The sequence below is a fragment of the Telmatherina bonti genome (assembly GCF_933228915.1).
Source record: "Telmatherina bonti genome assembly, chromosome: 11".
In the NCBI taxonomy this organism is placed as follows: Eukaryota; Metazoa; Chordata; class Actinopteri; order Atheriniformes; family Telmatherinidae; genus Telmatherina; species Telmatherina bonti.
In genome coordinates, this window is record NC_136629.1 from 25,518,044 (window position 1) to 25,540,543 (window position 22,500).

A 22,500-nucleotide genomic window follows, 5' to 3' on the forward strand; every position below is an offset into this window, starting at 1 on the left:
TGTATATATATATATGTATATATATGTGTGTGTGTGTGTGTGTAAGTATGTCATGTGTTGGTGGCTAACTTCTCTCTTTAGACTTCTCTCTTTATTGTAATTCTAAATCTCCAGATTGAAACTGGACATAATTTATCTACTTGTTTTCTTTGCAGAACAGTTCTCACCATCAATAAATACATTGGGTCAACAGCTTTTGTATTATGTGTAAACAGTTCTTTAGTTGGTCCGGTGATTTAAGTCCAGTACTGTTCTGCAGTGTCAACATGCTTATCTTAAGATAAAAGAGCATGGGAAAAGGTTGGAGTAGGAGACACTTTTTACGTTTATTTGCCTAACCTACTAGCACCATTAGGTCAATTGGTATGTATTCTGTGTTTTATGTACACATTTTGACACTGTTTGTTCTCTCCAGCAAGTTGACCGTGTGGTGAAAGAGAGCTATGAAACAATACAAAATGTTAGCAGCAACCTAGATGGTAAGAACAAGGAACTTATGTTAAAAAACAGAGGAACAATTTTATTTCCACTCTGATTATGCAATTATTTAATCTCACTCTGATTTACTTCCGTGTTCTAGCGATCGGTCATCAGCTGGGTACAGAAATCCAGCAGCGCTTCAGAGGCACTCTGTACCCAGCACTGCAGTCAGTTAACCATCTCAATCAAGGTATGGTGTGCTTGCACCATGAGTCCTGCATCAGTGTGAGCATGGAAATATTTGTTTGTATATTTGATGGGAGATAATGTGGGTGGGCCGTGTGCATGAGGGCATTTTACTACTTTGAACTCATTCCTAAAATGAGAAGTCTGGGATTATACTTTAGATTTCTTAACAGTTTTAATGAACATCTGTTTTTAATAGCTAACTATGAAATTAAAAAAGCAAGTTTAGAAATAATTAACACAGCATTCCTCCCTTGGATAAATGGACTGAAATGAATGCAGCCCCAAGAAACCAATTAATTAGCAGGCTCTAATCTGTATCCTAAATTAAAACTACCTGTTATTCCAGTCCTCTTGTTTGCAAATAAAATAACTGATATGTCCTCTTTCAGTTCAGTATCAGCCACAACTCTTTGGACCAAACTACCACAAAAGTGAATGACGTTTTCTATGTTAAGTTTATTCTAGTATATATTTAGGTTTCAGTGTCTGCCCCTGAGTGCTTTGAAGTGGTTGTAATTTTCAGACAGCGGCAGTGCTGAATGGTTATCCTGAAAGTGAAACCTGACCTGGGGACATTCCTGTGCCTGGGGACCCATTGTGCCAGATTCTGTCTATTCTGTCAGCGCAGAATCTCATTGTAATCCACAATGTACACATTTATATATGAGCAGTATGTAAAATATGAACAAAGGGGAAATATCCAAGTTAACAATTATTAAATAAATCAAAAGATTTTCAGTGTTGTGTTAGGTGTCAGTGTTAAACAATCTGAGAACTGAGGAAAGATAAGAACAGTAAAATTCTCATTACTTCAGATGAACTTGGAACAAACTTTCATTCTACTATTTAAGATGGTCTTGTCCTTGACAGACATCCAATAAATCTGTCAGGACAAAAGAATATGAGAAGGCTTTTAATATTACCTAGATTAAAATGACCTAAATAGTATTGCAAGCAAAAATAATTAAGATTCTGCCTTAAACTGATTCTTATCTTTAGTATAAAACTTATTCATCTGCTAAGAAAAAACAAAGGTGACCTTTTCAGTGTAACATTCAGGAAGTTACCATTACACATTCAATAGGCAAAACAGGGACAGGAGGGCAGTGCTATAACAAAACTTTACAGTCGAACTGGCTTCCTGAAAGTCTAGGCCCAAGATGTCTGTGTACATTATTAAAAGCAAAACTGGCACGACAAAGCTTGTGGTAAAGCTGTTCCTCTATATCTGGTGAGGTCATGTGTCCACTTACCTGGAAATGTTGTCATTAAGAAACCCTGCAAAGAGCAACAAACAACTGATGGTACAACAGAAAAAGATGCAGGGCAGGAGCTCCTTCTTTGTTTTTGGCAACAAACCTTGGTTTCTTTTAGATGCTCAAGCACAATCCAGGTTATGAAAAAAAAGGGAAATTATAGTGAGTATAATTTACCATCTTCAAATTACATTATCAAAATTTTTGTAGCTTTAGCACAGCTTCTGTTTAATATTTCCATTCAATTACAGCAGTTTGAGCAGATTTTTTTCCCAAAGTATTTGTCATTTCATTCAGTTACAGTACAGTGTCTCAGAGTTTAATCATTTTAAAGGTCTGCATACACTGTCTAATGTTTTGTTGATTTTATTTGAATGAACAGAGACTGTAAACACCAGTGTTCAGCTGGACAATCTGAACCCGTCTTTGGCCCAGCTGCAGTCCAGTGTGGATCGTCTCCAGGGCAACGTCACTGATGTTAAAAATCAGATCAATCAGACACTGTCCAACCCAAAATGCCATCAATGTACTCAACTAACACCAGAGCTACAGAAACTAACACTGGATATTACAATTACTGTAAGTGCTTATTTTGTGTAACTTAATGAATGATCTTGTTTCCCTTCTGAATTGGCTGAATTGCTTGTCTGAATAGCTACGTGACAAAGGTCATTAAGTCAAGAAGGTTTTAAAACATCACTCCTGTGAGCTGACGTGTTTAACTGGAACAGGATTGTCAGTCAGATTTGACTTTCAGCCTAGAAAATACAGACTGAGACTCTGTTGTTACGCACATTTATGTGGGGAAATAAAAAACCCAGGAAGGAGCCTTTATGCAATCAAGCTGCCTTTATGGTGGGTTGAGACAGTGACAAATTATTGTTCATTCTTTTCAGCTTTGTCTGATCAGGATTGTTTCTTTCTGCGCCTCCTACACTGCTCTATTTCTGGTAGACTCCTTTCCTTTGGCCTTCTTTTCTTCTGTTTCCTCTCTTCATCGTTAATTGAAAAAAAAAAAAAGATTAGCATCTAATCTTCATTAAGACAGCAAGAATAAAGCACTGATTGAAGGACTCATTATTCTGTTCATGTGTGATCTGGTGGTTCTTACATAGCAACCAAAGTGCATGTTTTGTTGAACTATGCTGCCCTCTTCTGTTACTTTGAGGTAATGCAAACAGTAGTGTGTGCATCTGGTTGTTTTTTCACAGACTCCTAACCTGACTGAACTTGAGTCTGCTGTGGATGAAGTCATCAATAGCAATCTCCAGTCCAAAATCAATGAGGTTAGTGATGTTTTCAGATTGAAAACGAGTGGAAAAATGGGGGGAAGTGGAAACATTAAAAGGCTTTAACAAAAGTTAATGTTCTTTAAAGGAAAGGGGGGGGAATGGAGACCGTGAGACCGACTTGTCTGCCTTGTCATGCAGAACTATCAGAGTTGTGTTTAGAATATTGTTTTCATGATATTTTGCAGGTGAAAGATTACTTTGACAGCATCCCCCAAAGGGTGACCAATGAAACCAAAGATGTAGTTCAAAGTGAGTACATATGACATTTGTTTTCAGAAATCATTAAGTTGAATGGTCAGTTAGTATGAAGGATTATCTGTTTGTCTGTATATGCCTTTCCTTCTGTGTTTTTTAGACTCCAAACAGCAGCTGAAAGACATAAAAGAACAAATTTCCCAGGTTTCCATTCAGTTGTCAGTTTTGAACAGTGTAACAGATGTTCTAAACCAGGTGCAGAATGAGATGGACAGGGTCTTACCAGAAGTAGAGAGGGCAGAGTATATCAGGTAAGAAGCAAAGTAGTTGAAATGGACCATTAGTGGGAAAAAAAATCCCACATATGAGGTATAATGCTTTTTTTTAGGTGGAGTGTGTGTTTGGTCCTGTGTTGCGTGGTCCTCCTGGTAGTAGTATGCAACCTTCTGGGGCTGGTTCTAGGCCCTCTGGGTCTGACCCCAAAGGAAGATCCCAGAAAGCGCTCCCGCACAGCAGACTGTGGAGGCACCTTCCTAATGATGTAAGTATTAGGTTGTCAGAAGGGGAACATGAAACCATAACAATCATCTTGCTTCTGAAGATTTTCTTTGACCTATGGCTTGATGTGGTTGCAGGGGAGCAGGTTTCAGCTTCCTCTTCTCCTGGCTGTTTATGATAGCGGTGCTACTACTGTTCATACTGGGAGGAAATATTTACACTCTGCTGTGTCGGTCGTGGAAAAATGGACAGCTGCTAGAGGTAAGGATATTCATACGCAAAATGTGGTTTAATCTTCTTGCACATTCATATGGAAGCTCAACTTGACGACAGTTAAAGGGCACAAACAGCTGGACTTTTAGTGTATCCTTTCCACCAGCCAAAATGTTTCTTTTCATCAGTATTTGCTTTAATTTGAATGCACCTCTTCAGGCCGTACTTCAACGTTTAGGTCACAGCTCTGACTTGGCCATTTCAAACACAGATGTTCTGCCTTTTTTAACCATTTTATTGTTCATTCAGACATTCAGTCTCTCTCAAGCCCTGCCAGTTTTTCCCTGCCAGACCTCCACTCCATGAGATAGCAATGCTACCACAAATGTTGAAGCTCCCTCCACCATGCTTAGCAGTTTAAATCAGGTTAATGTTTTCGTTGCAGTGTCCATTTCCCCTTTTCTTATCTGTATACATTTGATTGTATTTTTGCAGTTAAGATATGTTATTATAAATACCATTATCATCATCATCTTCTATACCGACTAGTCCAAATTCAGGGTTGCGCTGTAGCAATTAGCAGGCAAAAGGCAGGGTATTCTCTGGAGAGGTTGCTAGTCCATCACGGGGCCAACACAGGGAGACAACCAACCAGTAATGCATGTCTAGGGAGAATTTAGAGAGATCAATTAGCCTAACATGCATTTCTTGATGGTAGGAGGAAGCTGGAGCTTCTGGCGAGGAAGCAACATGGAAACTGCATAATAATAATAATAATTTTATTTATTTATTTATTTTTAGCAGAATTGTTACTTGATCAATGTATATTTGACTCTGCTGTGATAGGCGGGGATATATTCTTGTCCACCTTGTTAATACTGAGCTTTTTGTGGTTGTCGTAGTTGTTTGTTGTTGTAGTAATTACAAGAATAAAGGTTGAATAATGTTCAGGGTGGCCCCTGACAGGGAAAACAGGAACAAACAAATTTAGGAAAACCTGTTTGCACACACTCTTGATTTTTTTCACAGATTTTTGTATTATTTTTTTTTTTACACATAGACAGATATCAGATCTGTACTAAGATTTTGGTTTAGGTTCCTTTCGTAAATAAATTAACACAGCAAAGCTAAGAGAAAAAAAAATTAAGTTTAGTAATTTATAAACTTTTTTATAATTGTCCACATCTGTTCTTGGGATAAAAAAAAAAAAAGAAGATATTTCCTTTTCTGCCCACAGTTAATTGATAATCCAGCTTTCATTGAAGACTTGAAAATAAATCCAACTTTAGGACTCAATGCCAATTTCAGTTTTTCGGATTTCTACAGGTATGTAACACCAATTCACCTCCCATACAATAACAAATGCACAGACAGATGACATGGATTGCACTTTCATGACAAACATTTTCCAGCTTTTCCTCACAGAAAATGATCTGCTACTGCAGTTTCCCCCCCTATTCTCTCCTTAAAATAGTAAAGTTGTTAAATTAGTAAAAGCCCTTAAATACGTCGGTGTGATTGTAAGTAAGTTATGTTTGATGTCAATCTTTACAGACGCTGTGAAAAAAACCAGCCTCTGTGGACAGCACTTCATCTGCATGAGCGCATAGACCTTGACAACCTGCTCAATGTTTCTAAAGTGAGTGTTTTTGCCACTCTTCAATTTTATTTCCCTCCGAGATACTTATTTATATTCCGTCTACTGTTCCACCCAGTATACTGCAGAGGTCCAGCAGCTTTTTGAGAACACAGATATCACTCTGTCATCAGTCACTTTTCTGAGTCCTGAGGTTAAAAACCAACTCAGGAAAATCTCCACAAAGGCTGAAAGTTTTAATACCACAGCTTTCACACAGCAGGTGGGTTTTCTTTGTCAGATTTTTGTCATTATGTTTATCCATGTGTAACATTAACTGTAATCCAGCTCCTTGTTTTTCTTTTCAGATGAACAATGTTTCCAGCATTAATTTGAACACAACAGCAGATAAACTTGAAAATTTGACAAGAGTTCAGGTAAGAACCAAGACATTAAGACCTAATCCATGTCTAACATTATGTTTCTGTCAACAACTTTTCAACTCTTCATTTTTGTGACCAACAAACCATTTTATTTTTTATTTCTAGGGAGATAATGACACTCAAAAAGAGCTCCATAATGAAGCCATGAGACTGAGGCAGATCCAAGCTGACATTGAGACAATCATTATTCCACAACTAGTAAGAGCCATGTTTCATTTTTTGTCTGGACATTTCGTCTTCAACTGTTGTATCATTTTAGGTTTAAATATGTCAACTTTTTGCCACAAGGAATACTTGCATTCAGCTATTGAGGGTCTTCAGTCCACTGTACAAAACATAAATGTGAGTACACAGAACTAGCAAGAGCCGTAGTTTATCTTGCTTTTGGTTTCTAGGTCTCATTCTGTCCTTTCTGACTTTTTCAGGGAACTGTGGGGGAGGTGCTGAGCAATGTTGGAGCAGCACAAGACTTTCTCAACACAAATACAACACAGATCATCAAGACCGTGAGTAGAGCCATGCGTCACATGAGTTCGAAGAAATATGCTCCATGTGGTCTGTTAATGCCTGAGGTCGGTCAGTCATTTAGCAAGTAGGGGCAAAGGGAGGGGCTTACTCTGTCGTGAGACCAGTGTGCTTGTTGGTTCCACATCCACAGGGCATGAATTACATTTGGTGTCCAGCTGTATTTGTCTCCAGCTGTGGTTAGTTATATATGCACTTTAGCTGCTAAACATCAGTTCTTTTAAAGACATATTTTATTTGTGAAAGTCTGGCTTTCCTTATGTAAAAGTTTAAACAAAAAATAGGTTAAAACTAAACATATCACGCAAATGGTCATATGTCTCGGTTAACTTTGTGAGTTAGTTGAGGATATAATAACGAACTGGAAAAGCAAACCTGCAGAAAAGGAATGCATTTCCGATTTATCCGACTGCTGCGACAAAGTGGAACAAACAGATTTTTCCTGCAGTCTTAGACCTTTCAGACTAAAACTTCAAACATTCTGCTCAAATATCCACCCTGCACGACTTTGCAGTAGGACTCTGGCACAGTTAACTGTCAATCATTATTTCCATTACATAATGAAGCTGATGTGTTAGTGATCTTGTGATATCCTCTACTACTAAACATTTCTGTGGTGAACCTGCTATGCTGCCAGTCGTTGGGGTTACTGGTTTGATTAGCTGTTAGAAAATGTCAAGACGAAACTAAATAGGTCAACTATTTCTTTTATTGAATTATGACTACTGGCAATGTAGCCTATCTTCTGGAGACACTGCGGCCCAAGTAATCAACATCTCCAACATTGGTTAACTTTTCCATTGGTTACTTCAGATTTCCTTAGCTAATGACAACCTCAGCGTGACTTATTCAAACCTTCCATTTTATATCTAATAAACCTAAAGGAGTCAATAATCCTCTGAAGGTTGAGAGGTTTTCCAGAACAAGTTTTATTGAATGTTAACTTTTAGCAACACCTTACCTCTCTGCTAAGCAAGTTACAAAAAAGGTACTTACATATTAACACTTAAAATAGAGAAGAGAGAGCAGACAAATAAGGGAAAAGATTGACCATGAGTTGTCTAATATTTATGCACAGAAATTACAGCACAAAAGCTACACAAGCAAACAGATGCACAACATAAATGCAGACTATGTATTGTAGTTGTTTTTGAGTATTTGCAGCAGCCCTATGTGTGTATTTACATATACCTATGCATGTGCATGCAGTATAAACTTGCCTCATCTAATCTTTATCCTGTTGCAGTTATTTATAGACCGCTTCAGACATTTTGACAAGATTTCTATTCTTATAAGACTTTGGATTCCTCTAATTCCCCATGACTTCACACTGTAAAGCAGGGGAAAATATAAGGAATTTACCCCCCTCTCCTCTTGCAATCCTAGGAGAGCAGAAGGTTTTTGGACTGTCAGATGGATTATTTAACTGATTATGCTGACTGGGCCAACCTCATGGTAAAGTCTGTTAAACTCTTTGTGCTTTGAAAAATAAATACACAGTGTTTGTGTACAGTTTCCACTGATAAGCGTATTCTTCTTCAGATCACACAGCAGGTGGGCCGCTGTGGGCCAGTGGCTAGCACTGTGGATTCTGCTGAGGTCATCCTCTGCACTAATGTGATAGAGTCTCTGGTGAGGATCAGAATTTGTTATCTGCAGCTTCTCTTAATTCACTTTTTCTTCCTTCTTCTTTTGTCTTCACACACACTTGGCACTAAAGAAGTGACTGAGTTGAGAGATGATATTATCTGCACTGAACCAATCTTTTCTCCTTGTATTAGAACGCTTTCTGGCTCAGTCTGGGCTGGTGCATGATTTTCTTCATCCCCAGCATCATCTTTACTATCAAACTAGCAAAGTACTACAGGAGAATGAAATACTCTGATGTCTTTGAGTAAGTAGCACAAAAACATGAAAGAAAAATAAAATCAATGAGCGAACAAGTTGAGTTAGGATGACATTGTTCTCCTGTTTGATCATTGTGGCCTGACTCCTGTTGATATCTCTCTTTCAGCAATCACATAACCATCAACCACATCCCCCGGGCTCAGATGAAACTCCCCTGAGAGGACAGCACATGTTTGGTGCAGCTTTAAAAAACACAAATGTTGTATGACTTGATAAAATTGGAGCAGATGAGGTACACCTCCGAAGATGTGGCCCACTGCAACTTTTGTAAAGTGACTGAAACAAGTCATGAGTACTTGAGTTTTTTTTCTTAATTTTTTTTCACCAAGGGAAAGAACCCTTATAAAGTGAATGCACTTTGTAAAAAAATAAAAAAGAAAGTAACACAGAGATCACCTACTAATAAACTCAGGAGGATGCAGGGAATGAGGGAAACTGCAGGGATTTCTGTCAGTATGATGATTACTGTATAACATAAATCTTTATTCGTTTAATCTATGAACTGAGCTGCTAGTGATTTGGCTCATTTTAAGGCTGATTTTTCTTAAGAATTTAATACATGTATGTATTTGTACTGTTTTTATGCAGTTCTCAGAATTTGTCGATGTGTCTTGCTGATGTGGTTTGACAACATAAAGCTCATGAGACGCGTCATTTTAACTGAATTCCGCACTATACCTGCACAAGTGTTGTCAGTTACAGTTTGCTGTATGAAACATGAAATGGATACACATATTTGTTTAAAAAAACCACTTTGTGTACCATGAAATCCTGTCGTTGAAAACGAATGCCACTTTTAAGGATTTTTATGTTTCTTTTGTCACAGTTTTGTGAACACTTTGCCATTGCAATAGTTTTACTGATGTCATTCATGATTTCCTAATGATTTTTGTATTGCTTTGTACTGAAATGTATAGTATTTACTTCTGTTACACAGCACTTTATACGGTCTACATGATCCATGTGATTGTGGAAAGTTGTGAACATTTCTATCAGCTGTTTAAATGACTGTGAATAAAGAAAATGCCACTGATCAAAAGCTGGGAGAGTTTGCTGTCTTTGGACTGGTTGCAGTCACGAGATCTCTGAGAAATCTCTGCAACTGCTTTGCTACTTTGCTTTACACACAAGACTTGTGCTTTTTACAGTGCACATTTGTAACCCATTACACATATCTTTTAATGACGTGAACTTTTATCACACAGCAACATGGAAAATACATTTAATAGACTTTAAAATTTAAAAATAAGGAACTAATTTATTCATTGATTATTTTATTTTTCTATTTTACTTACTTGCAGTTAAAAACTTTAAAAAAATGTTTAGAGACCATATTACATAACACTTTTGCTCAAATGTTATATAGCATTTTCATTTACTAAAGCAGAGAGACGGTGTGTCCTGTGATCATGATTATCATCATGGATTAAAAGTGCAAACATTTCAACAAATCTCATTTGTGACGGCATACATTAATATAGTGTGTATGGAAAGTTCTGACTCCTTTTAATTAGATTTTTAAATTGATTAAATTATTCTTTTCAATCAGTCTATACATGTTTCTCCAACATGACGATACAAAAAAGGCCAGAATATCTACTCAAACGGTATTTCTTACTGTAAAAGCAGATTTTTTTTTTTCATGGCAACATTAACCCTTTTGGATAATGATCTTGAAAGGTTGCTACACACTTCCTCGGGAAGTTTCTTCTATCTAATTCAGCAGTGGGATTCAACACACGTATATCAGACATGAAGCCTAAAGCCAAGGCCTTTGATGGGTCTCTGCAGGCACTGCACCTCTTGGAGTTGTTGCTAAAATGTGAATCTTTTTCCCAGTCTGAGATCCTCAAAAAGCATTTTCACTTTGTTAATCTACATCCACACATCCCTCAGTTTTAGCTAGCATCTCAGCTCCTTTCATAGCAAAAACCCTCACAAGATGACATTGCCATCACCTTTAATAAGGTAATGCTCAGTGTCTTCCATGAAAAAATTCTTTTATTAATCTTTCCCGCAGATCAGAAGAATGTTCTTTTCAGAAAATTAGAATATCATGAAAAAGTTTAATATTTTTCGTCACTCATTTCAGAATGTGAAACCCACATATTATATAAATTCATTACACATCGAGTGAAACATTTCAAACATTTATTTCTTGAAATTTTGATTATTGTGGCTTATAGATAATGAAAACCCAAAATGCAGTCTCTCAGAAAATTTGAATATTACATAAGATCAATGAAAAGAAGATATTTTAAACAGAAATGTCAGGCTTCTGAAAAGTATGTTCATTTTCATGCACTGAATACTTGGTTGGACCTCCTTTTGCATGAATTACTGCATCAAAGCGGCGTGTCATGGATTGATCAGCATGTGGCACTGCTCAGGTGTAATGGAAGCCCAGGTTGCTTTGATAGCAGCCTTCAGGTCATCTACATAGTTGGGTCTGTTGTCTCATCTTTGTCTTTGACAATATCCCACAGATTCTCTATGGTGTTCAGATCAGGTGAGTTTGTTGGCCAATCAAGCACAATAACACCATGGTCATTGAAGCAGCTTTTGGTACCTGTGGAAGTGCCAAGTCCTGCTGGAAAGCCTGCCTGGTAGGTGGCTGTGTTGACTGTGGACTTCAGAAAACGCCATGGAGCAACACCAGCAGATAACATGGCTCTCCAAACCATTACCGATTGTAGAAACTTCACACTGGACTTCAACCAACATGGATTCTGTGCCTCTCCACTCTTCCTCCAGACTCTGGGACCTTGATTTCCAAATGAAATGCAAAATTTGCTTTCATCTGAGGAACAGTCCAGTCCTTTTTCTCCTCAGCCCAGTAAGACGCTTCTGACGTTGTCTCTGGTTCAGGAGTGGCTTGACACGAGGAATGTGACATTTGTCGCACATGTCTAGGATTCGTCTGTGCGTAGCGGCTCTTGATGCGCTGAGTCCAGCTTCAGTCCACTCCTTGTGAAGCTTCCCAAATTCTTGAATGGATATTGCCTGACAATGTTCTCAAGGCTGCGGTTCTGCTAGTGCACCTTTTCCTAGCACACTTCTTCCTTCCACTCAACTTTCCTTTAATATGCTTGTGTAGCCTCTACACTTGTATACAGCACTCTGTGAACCACCAGCTTCTTTAGAAATGACCTTTTGTGGTTTTCTCTCATTGTGGAGGGTCAATGATCGTATTCTGGACATCAGTCAAGGCAGCAGTCTTGCCCATGATTGTGTAGCCATCTGATCCAGACTGAGAGACTATTTAAAGGTGTAGGATACCTCTGCAGGTATATTGAGTTAATTAGTTTATATGGGTGTGACACCATGACTTTCTAACATTGAAGTTTTTCCCAATATTTTAATTTTCTGAGACACTGCATTTTGAGTTTTCATTATCTATCAGCCACAATTATGAACATTTCAAGAAATAGATGTTTGAAATGTTTCACTCTACATGTAATGAATCTATGTCATACATGGGTTTCACATTCTGAAATGAGTGACAAAAAATATTGAACTATTTCATAATATTCTAATTTTCTGCGATATACCTGTAGTTCTCCTTACCTGCAAAAATGAATGCTATATTTCAAAGTGACAAATGGCTAACTGATTACCAGTCAGCCAATTGTTACATTTCATAATGATGTTAAATAAGTTTGGTTGGGCACAAGTGGACTTTTATTCCCATTTCAAGAAAAAGAGAGGAAAAATAACTAGCTTGCATTCTTAAAGTCAGCAATACACTCTAAAAACCTATGTTAATATTGATCTGAAAAAAACAAACAAACAAGAGTGCACTGAGTTAAAAAAAAAGGAATGGTAAGGACCATTTCACTTACATATACAACAATCATCTCAAGCAAAAATAGTTTTCAACAATGCAAATGCATTTTTCATCCCACACCTAAACTCATTGAACAATCAGAAAAGATATTTAATAAATAACCTTTGGGAGGAAAGTAAAAATGTGTTTTTGTGCAGTCATTCCTAGCGGTGGATTCACTTGTACATCTGCGAGACATATTCATCTGTTCAAAGACAAGCTGAGGCCTGAGCAACATCTGTTTAGATGTATTTTTGTTTCCAGGGTGCCATCTATAATTAGAACTGAAGAATCGATGGCATTACAGCACCAGGGCACCTTGCAATAAGAGACGTTGGATGCAGGGGAAATCGATCTCATGAGGGAAACAGCGACTTAAAGGGAAAGAGAGAAAGGAAGGGAGGTTTTATGCTCTGCAGGTTCCAGCTCCTCTCCTGTTTCCATTCGCTTTGGAAAGAGTCAGTCTCTTAATATCTGTCTCTGAACATACAGAACTTAGCCTCTTCTTTTGGCCTCTGATTAAGTCTTCACATCCTTATGTGGAAGCTGGTTATTAACTGTGAGAGCTACATCTGTGACCACTGTTAAGACACTGAAAATGTTACAATCGTTCATTTCCATTACAGGCCCTAACCACGAAAACACTAAAGTAACAGGTAAATTCCTACACTAGATTACATAACACACACACACAACTGAAACTGTAAGTGGATCCGACTTTAGTGAACCTCAGTCATGGGGACAGTAGGTTACTTCAACTAATAATTTCAAATCCAAGCTCTGTTTTCCATGTTTAGCTGCCTGTCGACATTTGAGCAATATGGCAAAGCATTGCCTTTAATGTTTCAGCTGTTTGAGACAGAGGCCTGTGGGATTTGTCAGCTGGTTGTGCATCAGTGTGACATAACAGAGCTGAACAAACCAGAACTACTTCAATCTGTGGGAACAAAAGCTCGCCAAGTAAATGTCAACAACACTCTTAAAAGACCCCAAATTAAGATGAACTAGCAGACTGTTGATTGGCTATTTGTCTTTTTGTTTCTCTATGCATCAGGCGAGTCTAAAACAGCACAAAGTCTGTGGAAGAAATGAGCTTTTAGAATCTAAACTACTATCAAAAACCCAGTTTGAACAACACATCTAACAATCTTTGATTTTGTTACACAACTATTCAAACTGCATTAACTATATCAAAAGCCAAACATTAATAAAAAGAACATGTAAAACCCAAGACAGCCAACAGACATTTTATATTTAGTTTAATTGAATACATCAACTCATAAATACTTATTACTTATACATTTTCCTCTTTTCAAATACTGCCTAAAGGGAGCATTGCAAAGTTATAATAGAGTCATAAAAGAAGAACTTCGAACTATCAACAGCAACCAGAGGCAAGGTTTAAGGCAAATTACTATTTAACATCCAAACAGTCCTATAATCTGGCTGAGTGCTCAGTACGGGGAAGTTAGGGAGTTCCCAGTAAATCTCAGTACATGTCTAGTGCACCGTGAAAGCCAGTGAGCTAAACAGAAATCAGCTGAACAGGTTTTGTCATGCTTGTTCAGTGAAAACCTTGTAATAACAGACAAGATGGTCATGTACTGAAAATAAAAGGTATTGAAGAGGCAACATCGAGATGTTTGCGTAAAACACTTCTGCAAAACAGAGAGCAGATCCTTTTGACCACGTCCAGTTCTGAATCTGTGGAGAAGCCACAGCAAAAATGTGACACAACCCTGTAAATGAAGAGCAGCCCTGTGAAAGGCACCAGCTATATTGCAGCATTTTGGAGTCTGATTGTCATTTAGCATAAATGAGTTTTTTTTAGGGCCTCACTCATACAATGCATAGACTTATTTTACTAAGTCTTCCAAAGACTGTAACACAAAAAAATAATATAACTGCATACTTTGACAAAAATCAAGCTGAACAGTTAAGTCAAACAGTTGGCATGGATACATAGATAAACAGGCACTTCAATACACCTTTGTTTACAGCTCTTAAATCAGACTGTCTTAGTTTCAACAGATGCATCAAAAGCATGACACACACAGCAGCGACTGGTGTGAAATAAAAGACAAGGGACAAGAATCCAGATCGCCTATCATCTCTAATAACATTACTCTCACTGGGTCCGTGGAGGGGGATGTATGTGACCTTATGCAAGCAGCAGGGCGCTTGTGTTAGTTATATGTCTCACACACTCAAATCCTAACGAGATTACCACAGAAATTGAATTGGAAGCCCAACTGTGAGTCACTTTTACTGGGCATTAGGTCTGGAATGTCCTGCGAGTTTGGCTGAGAGCGAGCAGACTGGACAAGATGGAGTCTTGAGGGGAAAATGGATGAAAGGTGGGAAAAAAAAAAAAGGCAGCGTACCATGGACAAGCCGACTGTTTGGAGTTCAGTTTGCAGAGTATACAAAGTCCAATTGATGCAAACAAATCCAGGTTAACATTTAAGCATGTTAACTACGGTAAATGTGAAACTAAAAGTCAACAAAGGAACTTTGATCCGACCAGCTTCACTCCCTCGTTTTGCATATTGTACCTCACTAAAATCAAAAAACAAAGACTGGCTTAAGTTCACTCAGTAGATTACCTACTGCATGACTGCAAGCCGGGAAGTGAAATGAAAGGGATGCAACAAAAAGAAATCTTTTTTTTAAATGTTCTTAATAAGAGTGTGATAAACCACATGAACAGCAGTTAGTAGCACAGCTTCTGATTCAACAGCTGCTTGAACACAAAACACCTTTAAATGGATTAAAGCTGCTTAATGCAAGAAAATTCTTGAGAGATTAATAGATAGCCCTGCAGGTACAGTATCTGAAGATATTCATTGTGGGCTGATTCATCCCACTGGATGATTTGATTGGACAGACTAGATCTTGTCTGAGAGTTTGTGTTTCTTTTTAAACTGTTTACACAATATATCCTGTGTTTAGCATTTTTAATATACTGATGGGATTCAAGGTACTATGCAATAACATCTGCATTCGCATGCTGTTAAAGAGATAAATAACATTGCAGATACAATATATACAAAATAAAAATGATCTTGAGTATTTACACTGGTAGGATTCAGTAGTCATTCTGTAGTATCTAGTATTCATATTTATACTGACAAATCTGTTTAAAACACAATCAAATATGCCAGTTAACAGTATTACACTGACGGTACCTGTAACACACTCTGCTTTAATATGATTGTCGATACACACTTTGGTCAGATAATGTGTAAAATGTGTTAGAAGACAAGTCCTGTTGTCGGGTTATCTAGTTCATGTTTTATGTAAATCCAACTGGGTTAGCAGGTTGTGCCATTTTGGCTCTTTGGATAGTTGTGTGTGCAGACAAATGCTGATCAGGCATTTCTGGGAGCAGAGCTGGGGTGATGCTGTTGCACAGAGTTAAGTCTGTGCTGGTATCCGTTAGCGCGCTGGGCGAGCCTGTGGGCTGGCGAGGGAGAGCTGGCGGGGGGTACAATGGTGACTGGAGGATATCAGCATAGCGCTGACTAGGCTTGGTCTCCCTCTGAAGGACTTTTCTCAGCAGTGGCTTCAAGAGGCCAATGGTCAGCTGGCTGCTGTGGGAGTCAGCAAAAGGAGCAGGAGATGAGGATGACGAACAAGACATGGAAAAGGAAGACGAGTGGGAGGAAGTGTTAGGAGAGGGGAGGTTTTTTAGCACCAAGTTAAGGATGGTGGTGACAGTGAAGTCTTCGGGGCACAGTGTCCACAGCAGGTCCAGGTAGGGGTCCAGATCTCTGTGATTAGCCACTTCACAAAGCAGAGTAGTAAATATCTCCTTGTTGAGCAGTGGACTCTGTTTACAAAACCGCTTAGCCACCTGGGTCACCCGCTCCCACTGCTGCTTGCCCATGAGGATCCTCAATGCCTGCAGAATGGCATTGGGGCGCCCACTGACCAGCAGCAGCTCCACCTCCAACTCTTGGTGCTGGTCTCTGTCTATGTTCAAGCCAGACAAGATGCACAGTGCTCGTTTGTAGAGTGGCACGTTGTTCTCCCCGCCCTCCCCTCCTCTCTCACCAGAAAAGCTCCAGGAGGAAGAAGCCAGGCTCAGGCCCAAACCTGCGGACCCCTGCTGCTGCTGGGCAAGCTCGAGAAACCTGGGCAGCCAGCTGGGCTGGAAATGAAAAACAGACTGGCAGAGGAGCTCAAACACCGGCAGCACAGTTGTGGAGTTGGAGGTTGCAGGTTTGGCCTTATGGCTGTGGTCACCTTTAAGACTTTGATTCTTCTTTGATCTGCCATTTGTAAAAAGCAAAGAGGCCATGGGACCGGAGTTTGGAGCCAGACTGAGGACAGTTTTCCAGATGTCTGGGGGAGCTCTGCTGGACAGAGAGCCCTCCCCGTTGTGATGCAGCTGTAATGCAGCCTGTGCAGCCCTCCATGCATGGCAGGGAAAAATGTTGAAGATGGAGTTTAAGTACAGCAGAGCCTCTGTATCCAGTTCTGAGGACGCCAGTAACCTTGACACCTCTTTCTCCACGAGAGTCTCGCACAGTGCCTCCACCTCTTTAACGCTTCCTCTCACTAAACTCCCCTTCACCTCCTCCAGAGAAACAAGAGCTTTGAGCTCACCCTCCAGAGAGCCCATTAGCTTGTCTTGCCCTGCCATACATTCACCTCCGCCATTCTGCAACAGCTCTGTGCCCTTTCTCCTCCAACCTGTGCTGAAGTAATTCCCAACGATCGAGGCTAAAGAGATCGGGGCCTGGAATCGACCTCCCATCTTTAGTGTGTCCACAGTGAGGCGTGTGCTGCTCAGGCTCCTCTGCTGATAGTATTTGCAGGCCTCCTCGAAGACAGCTTCAACCAGAAGGGCCTCAGGATGAATCATCTCAGCGGTACTGAAACCAGGAGGCTTCTTCTTAGCATTGCAGTCTCTGGAACCCGTTTCCCTGTTCAGTAGCACAAAAAGTCCAGTTTCTGAGAACAGATGCAGAGTCCGTCTTTCAGCTTGGCTTACATATAACAAGCCCTCGCTTTTCAGCGGAAACTTTTCAAGCTCTCTGCCACAGTTTAAGTCTATCAGATGTAGGGTTTGTCCTATTGCCAGTGCCACAGTGTTCTGGTACATACAAAGGCTGGTGTGAGGGCCATTTTTTACCAAGCAGTTGTCAGCCAGTTTATACACCTGCCGCAGGACCCCATCTTTCTGTAGGAGACACAGCGATCCTGTGCGGAGCAGCAGAAGCAGGCCTCCGCAGCCAGTAGGAGAAAAGTTGTGGATCTCAGGCGGCTGAAGAGCTGATAAATATCCCAAACAATCAGTCACCAGCTTCTTAAAGTCTGACTCTTTGGCTGAAAGCTTTTTGATGGGAGTGTTTTTACACGTGGTGCTGACTGTGAAGGAGTCGTGGCGAAGCGACCAGGAAAGGAAAAATTTGGAGATGCTCAGCAGTGGCTTAACTTTCAAATCAGGAAGAAGATGCACATATTCGCCTGAGCTGATTACAGTGAATTTTGGATTGTTGTGAAGGGTGATTTTCACCCCTCCTAAACTGACAGCGCCCTCCTCCACCTGAAAGTCACGTTTGCAGACACAGTATCTTAACTTGTTCCTTGTGGAGCTGAGGGCAGGGGAGCTTTCTGAGGGTGGTCGCTCCTCACACCAAATGATAAGATTAGAGCACGCGCAGACGGACATCACTCTGGCCCGAGGGCTGTTGCACAGATCTGATGTTTGTAGAAGATGCCAGCCAGCCTTGCACTCCTGAAATTTCCAAAACTCGACTTTTCCATTCTCGTAAACCACTGCGAGGACCGCTGTGCTCCCGATGTTGCTGCTCTTATGCTGATCCAAATAAAAAACATCCACAACTGGGACAGTCCGTGTCTGCCTCAAATCCAGTTTCTTCTGGTTCTGAGCCAGCTGGGGTCTTTCATACTTGTCAAAAGTCATGAGACCGACCTGAGGCTTGCGGAGGATGATATGTATGTGACGTCCATCTGGGCTCACGCGGACGTTTGACAGATAGTTCTTGTGCTCGCTGTTAGACAGGTTCAGACTGTCAGTCAGTTCTTCACTGCCAGTGTAGTCCCCAAAGTCTGACAGTTCCTCCAGCACAAACTGCGACATAGTTCACTCTTTCTTGACCAAGCAGCTGAACGTAACTACTTCGCCACAACGCATTTACTAGCCTGCTAGCGTGTGTGGCACATACACATGACCTCGGGCTCCAGCGAGGCTAACTAAGCAGCATCCCGTTAGATCCCAAGGGAGTCTTCCTCCCTTTAACGACCGTGCGGAGGGATACATTCTCCGACAGCATTCGACGCCGGTAACTCCATGTTTGTAGACGGCAACGGAGCTAATCTGTTAGCTGTCGGTAAACACGGAAAAAGTTTTAACTGCAAAGAAAGGCACTGTAGTCATTCAGATGCTATGCTAGCATTCCCCGACATCACGGGATTGTTAATTTCCGGATAGTGAGGATGCTTTGCATAAAAGGAGGAGTTAAATGATGACGTAGTGGTCAGCAAAGATTATGTGTGAGCAAAGAGAGAAGCAACTAACAACCCTAGACTGGCTTCTATATCTATCTATCTATCTATCTATCTATCTATCTATCTATCATGGACAGATATTAAACAATCGTCATTAATTTAATTTGGAAAAATTTTTCTACTTTTTTTTTTTTTTGTCTTTCATTAACCCCCACCCCTCAAATACAGAATTTTTCCGAACTGTACTTGTAGTCTTTAATGTTAGTAACCTGGAATCCTCTTAACAATAAATTGTTATTAATAGTTATTAATAAACCAGCCATAAATTAACACTTAGTCATATAATTGTTGTGTTTTTCAGAATAGTTTATGTCATACACTCCCTATTGTTTTGCTAGTCAAGGTTTCTGAAAAGGTGGGAAAAACATTATTTATTAGGCTTTAATATTGTTAATGTTTGACTAATGTTTTTAGCCCCTCACCTAAGAAAACCTAATTTGACTGAAAAATACATAATCAGTCTGGGGAACACTTAGTCTGATGTTCAAAGGAAACTGAACAAAGAATATGTGGATTAATCTTAATTTACTTCTGTTTTACTGGGAACTGGTTAATGCTGATATCAAGTAAGGCCAAAAATAGAACACTGCGTTAAATTTCCTTACCACTTTGACAGTATATTAAAAAAAAAGTTGTTTTTGAAGTTATCTCATTGTGTGTAACCATGGAAACCAGATTAACCTCCACAGATGAGGAGGAACAAATCAGTCCCAACTGGCAAGAAATGAAACTGAGCGAAGGTTCCAGTACATCCTTCTTAATTTTGGCAATGAGTTGTGAAAAGGGTTCAGTCAGTCGCAACCTTAGCAGTTTAAAGAACACCCTGAGAAACTGACTCACTGAAACCAGCTTCTAATGAGAGAGTCATCTTACTTTACACCCCAGATCTGGCAACATGAAGATTTGAGAGATGATACTGATTGAATGTATCTGTACAAAAATAATTCTGGCAGGCATGCCAACAGCTGAGAAACAGCCCAGACAAGAGAAGAACTGCTTTGGTTTTTATTAAAATAAAAGATAGAAATAACTTTCTTCCAACAGGAGTGAAAGGCAAAGAGGTGACTCACAGTCTACATGAGCACCTCTCTGCTAAGGATCACAGTTATTACTTAAAAAAAAACTTTGCTGGAAACACTGATGCCAACCCACACTGTAAAATTGTGCTGGTCATTGCCTCATACTCAGTTCAGTTAGCTGCATTTGCTCCTTAAAACATTAGCCACAGCCTGAGAAACAAAGGTGCTCAGACTATTCGTTTATATTTTCTAAATAATTTGGATTATGTAGGGCACCTAAACTCAATTACAGCTGCATCCTGAACTGAAATAATAAGTGAAAAAAAAGTTTTATGACTTGCATGTTATTACAAAGGAAGGTTTGGGGTTCTTGTCAGTCACAAGACAAGAGCTTAATGTTAAGGATATAGATAAATATAATGCATAAGTCAATGTTTCTTATAGTTAGCTAATGCTGATGGTCTATTTAAGGAAAATAGTATTTATTTTAAAAACAGGCTTAGGTAACTTCCTTTGCGCACTGTGACAGAAAATGCTTAAAAGCCAGATGTGAAGAATTTAGAATTATTATTTATTCATTTGGATGTGAACATTTAGGGTTTTATTTAGTTGCCAATGGCTACAGTGACATCTGAGGTTTATAAGTCATTGACTATATCTAAAGTTCTGAATATCTCAAATGTCCTTTTTGTTGAATAGAGGACTAAACTATATTAAACAATTCTCAATGTTTTCTTTATTTTCATCCTTAAAGCTTAGCTTTAATTATCTTTATATTTACACAATTATTAGAATTCCCATTAAAACCATTTCCCCACTTTCTAAACCTTCTAATCTCACCACTATGATTAAATTAGGTCACCAATGATAAAACCAAGGATACATTTGCTTGTGTTAGATCATAACAAATAGATAGACAGCTTGTGATACCAATGAGATAATTAAATCATGGTGAAAAATCTACTGTGTGTTTCCTCAAATAATTGAAGGCACAGTTTTTTTTGTTTTTTTGTTTTTTTTGCTGATCTATGAAAAATAAAAGTTTTTATTAATTTTATTATGCCCCCCCCCCCCAAATTCAAGTACCTGAATTGATCATTTTAGTGCCATCTTCATGTCTGTCAGTACACTTATTATCCAGAGGGTGGCAGGGTCCCCACTAAGAGGGATTTAAAGGCTGAATGCTCAAAATAATGAATGAAGGGGAAAAAGACATTATGGGCAAGTTAAATATGGGGGATGAAATTACTGGTATTTCTGGTATTTCTTATTTTTGTCTAACCCAAAGTGCAGTGAATGCATTACACCATGAAGCAACATAGACAGCTATGTTTTTTTTAATGAATATCACATAGCTACTCAAGCCTTGCTTCATAAAGCTGATGTCTTCTCTCACCTACCGTCAGCTACACATAGCTATAGCTATGATATCTTATGACTTATTGTTTCTTTTTTAACTTACTGCACATGCCCACTTGTCTGATTAACTACAGGATCCAAAGTCATCACATTAAGGGCTTGAATATGACACCTTTTAGTCAACTGTCTTTATCTACATATCTGCTCAGGCTCACAATAGATCACACATTTTTAAAGAAAAAAATGTGAACTCTTTTTTTTTTTCGAGCTGAATCTTTTAAATGTGCCATGACAAAGTGAACAGTGACGGGAAGTATCCCTTTCAAAGCTGGTGCTTTTCTTGCTTTCAGCTCTGACATAAATATAGACTCTCTCTGTTATCGCACCAAAAGCCACTTTCAAAGTGGATGGTCACCTATTCATAATGTATTAATACTGATAAAGTGTATAGGCACAATATGTTTCTTAAACAATCGATTTAAGCCTTGTTGCAGTGAGGCTTGCCTTGGATAGAAAACACCTTTTATTTGAGAGTGTGTTTAGTCTGCTGTGCCTGTAGACAGGAAGATAAAGTGCTTGTCTGAAGACTAGGGGGGATTGGATGTAGGGGAGATTTTCTTTTTGAGTTATAAGGCAGAGGAAGAAAAGCCAATGGCTGAAAAAATGTTGCTGCTCAGTCTAGAGAAGATAAATAAGCTGTCAGCTTTACGTCCCCAAAGGATTTGATCTTATTTGATTGCTTTTGGTAATTTCATTATGATTTAAAAGAGACAATTATGTAATTGTCCAGGAAAAAGGAAGATATCCCCTTCCATGTTCAGGATTTGGGGGAAATCTTCCCTCTTGAACTCTGTATGTGAAATGAAAGTTGCAGTTAGCCGTCAGTCGTCTGTGTCCTGGTAGAACAGGCAAATATTACTGTCACTTTGCTTCTGCTGTTGAGAAGCTGTCTCCTTTTTTTCTACTCCAAGTTTCCACCTTTGCTTCTTTAAATTCCCTCACCGGAACGTTTTATCTTGATGTGTGAGGATCTCGGAGGGACTCTCCTCTGTGCTGACGTACAGAGTAGCATTGAGGGAGTTTAGGCCATCTATCATGTTACTCATAATCTTCCATTTTTCTTTTCAAAAGATAGCCAAGAAAGAAATGTCCCAGACTTAAAGTCAAATAGTCTAGTGTTG

At 39.2% G+C, this 22,500-nt stretch overlaps 2 protein-coding genes across 2 annotated transcripts in view; one reads left to right on the top strand and one right to left on the bottom strand.

Moving 5' to 3' along the window:
- Nucleotides 1–8,789, top strand: part of LOC306762339 (prominin-1-A-like) — a gene marked incomplete at its 5' end in the record, with an annotated part of 11,160 nt that extends 2,371 nt beyond the window's left edge. The window contains 18 exon segments of the mRNA XM_079248782.1: nucleotides 416–479; nucleotides 581–670; nucleotides 2,308–2,504; nucleotides 3,137–3,211; nucleotides 3,403–3,466; nucleotides 3,573–3,723; nucleotides 3,801–3,953; nucleotides 4,048–4,171; nucleotides 5,361–5,449; nucleotides 5,678–5,762; nucleotides 5,839–5,982; nucleotides 6,068–6,136; nucleotides 6,248–6,340; nucleotides 6,568–6,648; nucleotides 8,054–8,122; nucleotides 8,210–8,299; nucleotides 8,449–8,561; nucleotides 8,682–8,789. Coding sequence (XP_079104908.1) covers nucleotides 416–479; nucleotides 581–670; nucleotides 2,308–2,504; nucleotides 3,137–3,211; nucleotides 3,403–3,466; nucleotides 3,573–3,723; nucleotides 3,801–3,953; nucleotides 4,048–4,171; nucleotides 5,361–5,449; nucleotides 5,678–5,762; nucleotides 5,839–5,982; nucleotides 6,068–6,136; nucleotides 6,248–6,340; nucleotides 6,568–6,648; nucleotides 8,054–8,122; nucleotides 8,210–8,299; nucleotides 8,449–8,561; nucleotides 8,682–8,733 — 1,803 coding nt within the window. The 3' untranslated portion in view covers nucleotides 8,734–8,789.
- A 6,907-nt stretch (nucleotides 8,790–15,696) lies between these two features.
- On the bottom strand, nucleotides 15,697–18,513 carry hps6 (HPS6 biogenesis of lysosomal organelles complex 2 subunit 3; the record flags this gene model as incomplete). The annotated part of the gene is made up of 1 exon (XM_079248784.1): nucleotides 15,697–18,513. The coding sequence occupies one exon, from the start codon at nucleotides 18,511–18,513 to the stop codon at nucleotides 15,697–15,699; it is 2,817 nt and encodes a 938-aa protein (XP_079104910.1).
- Between the last annotated feature and the right edge of the window lie 3,987 nt (nucleotides 18,514–22,500).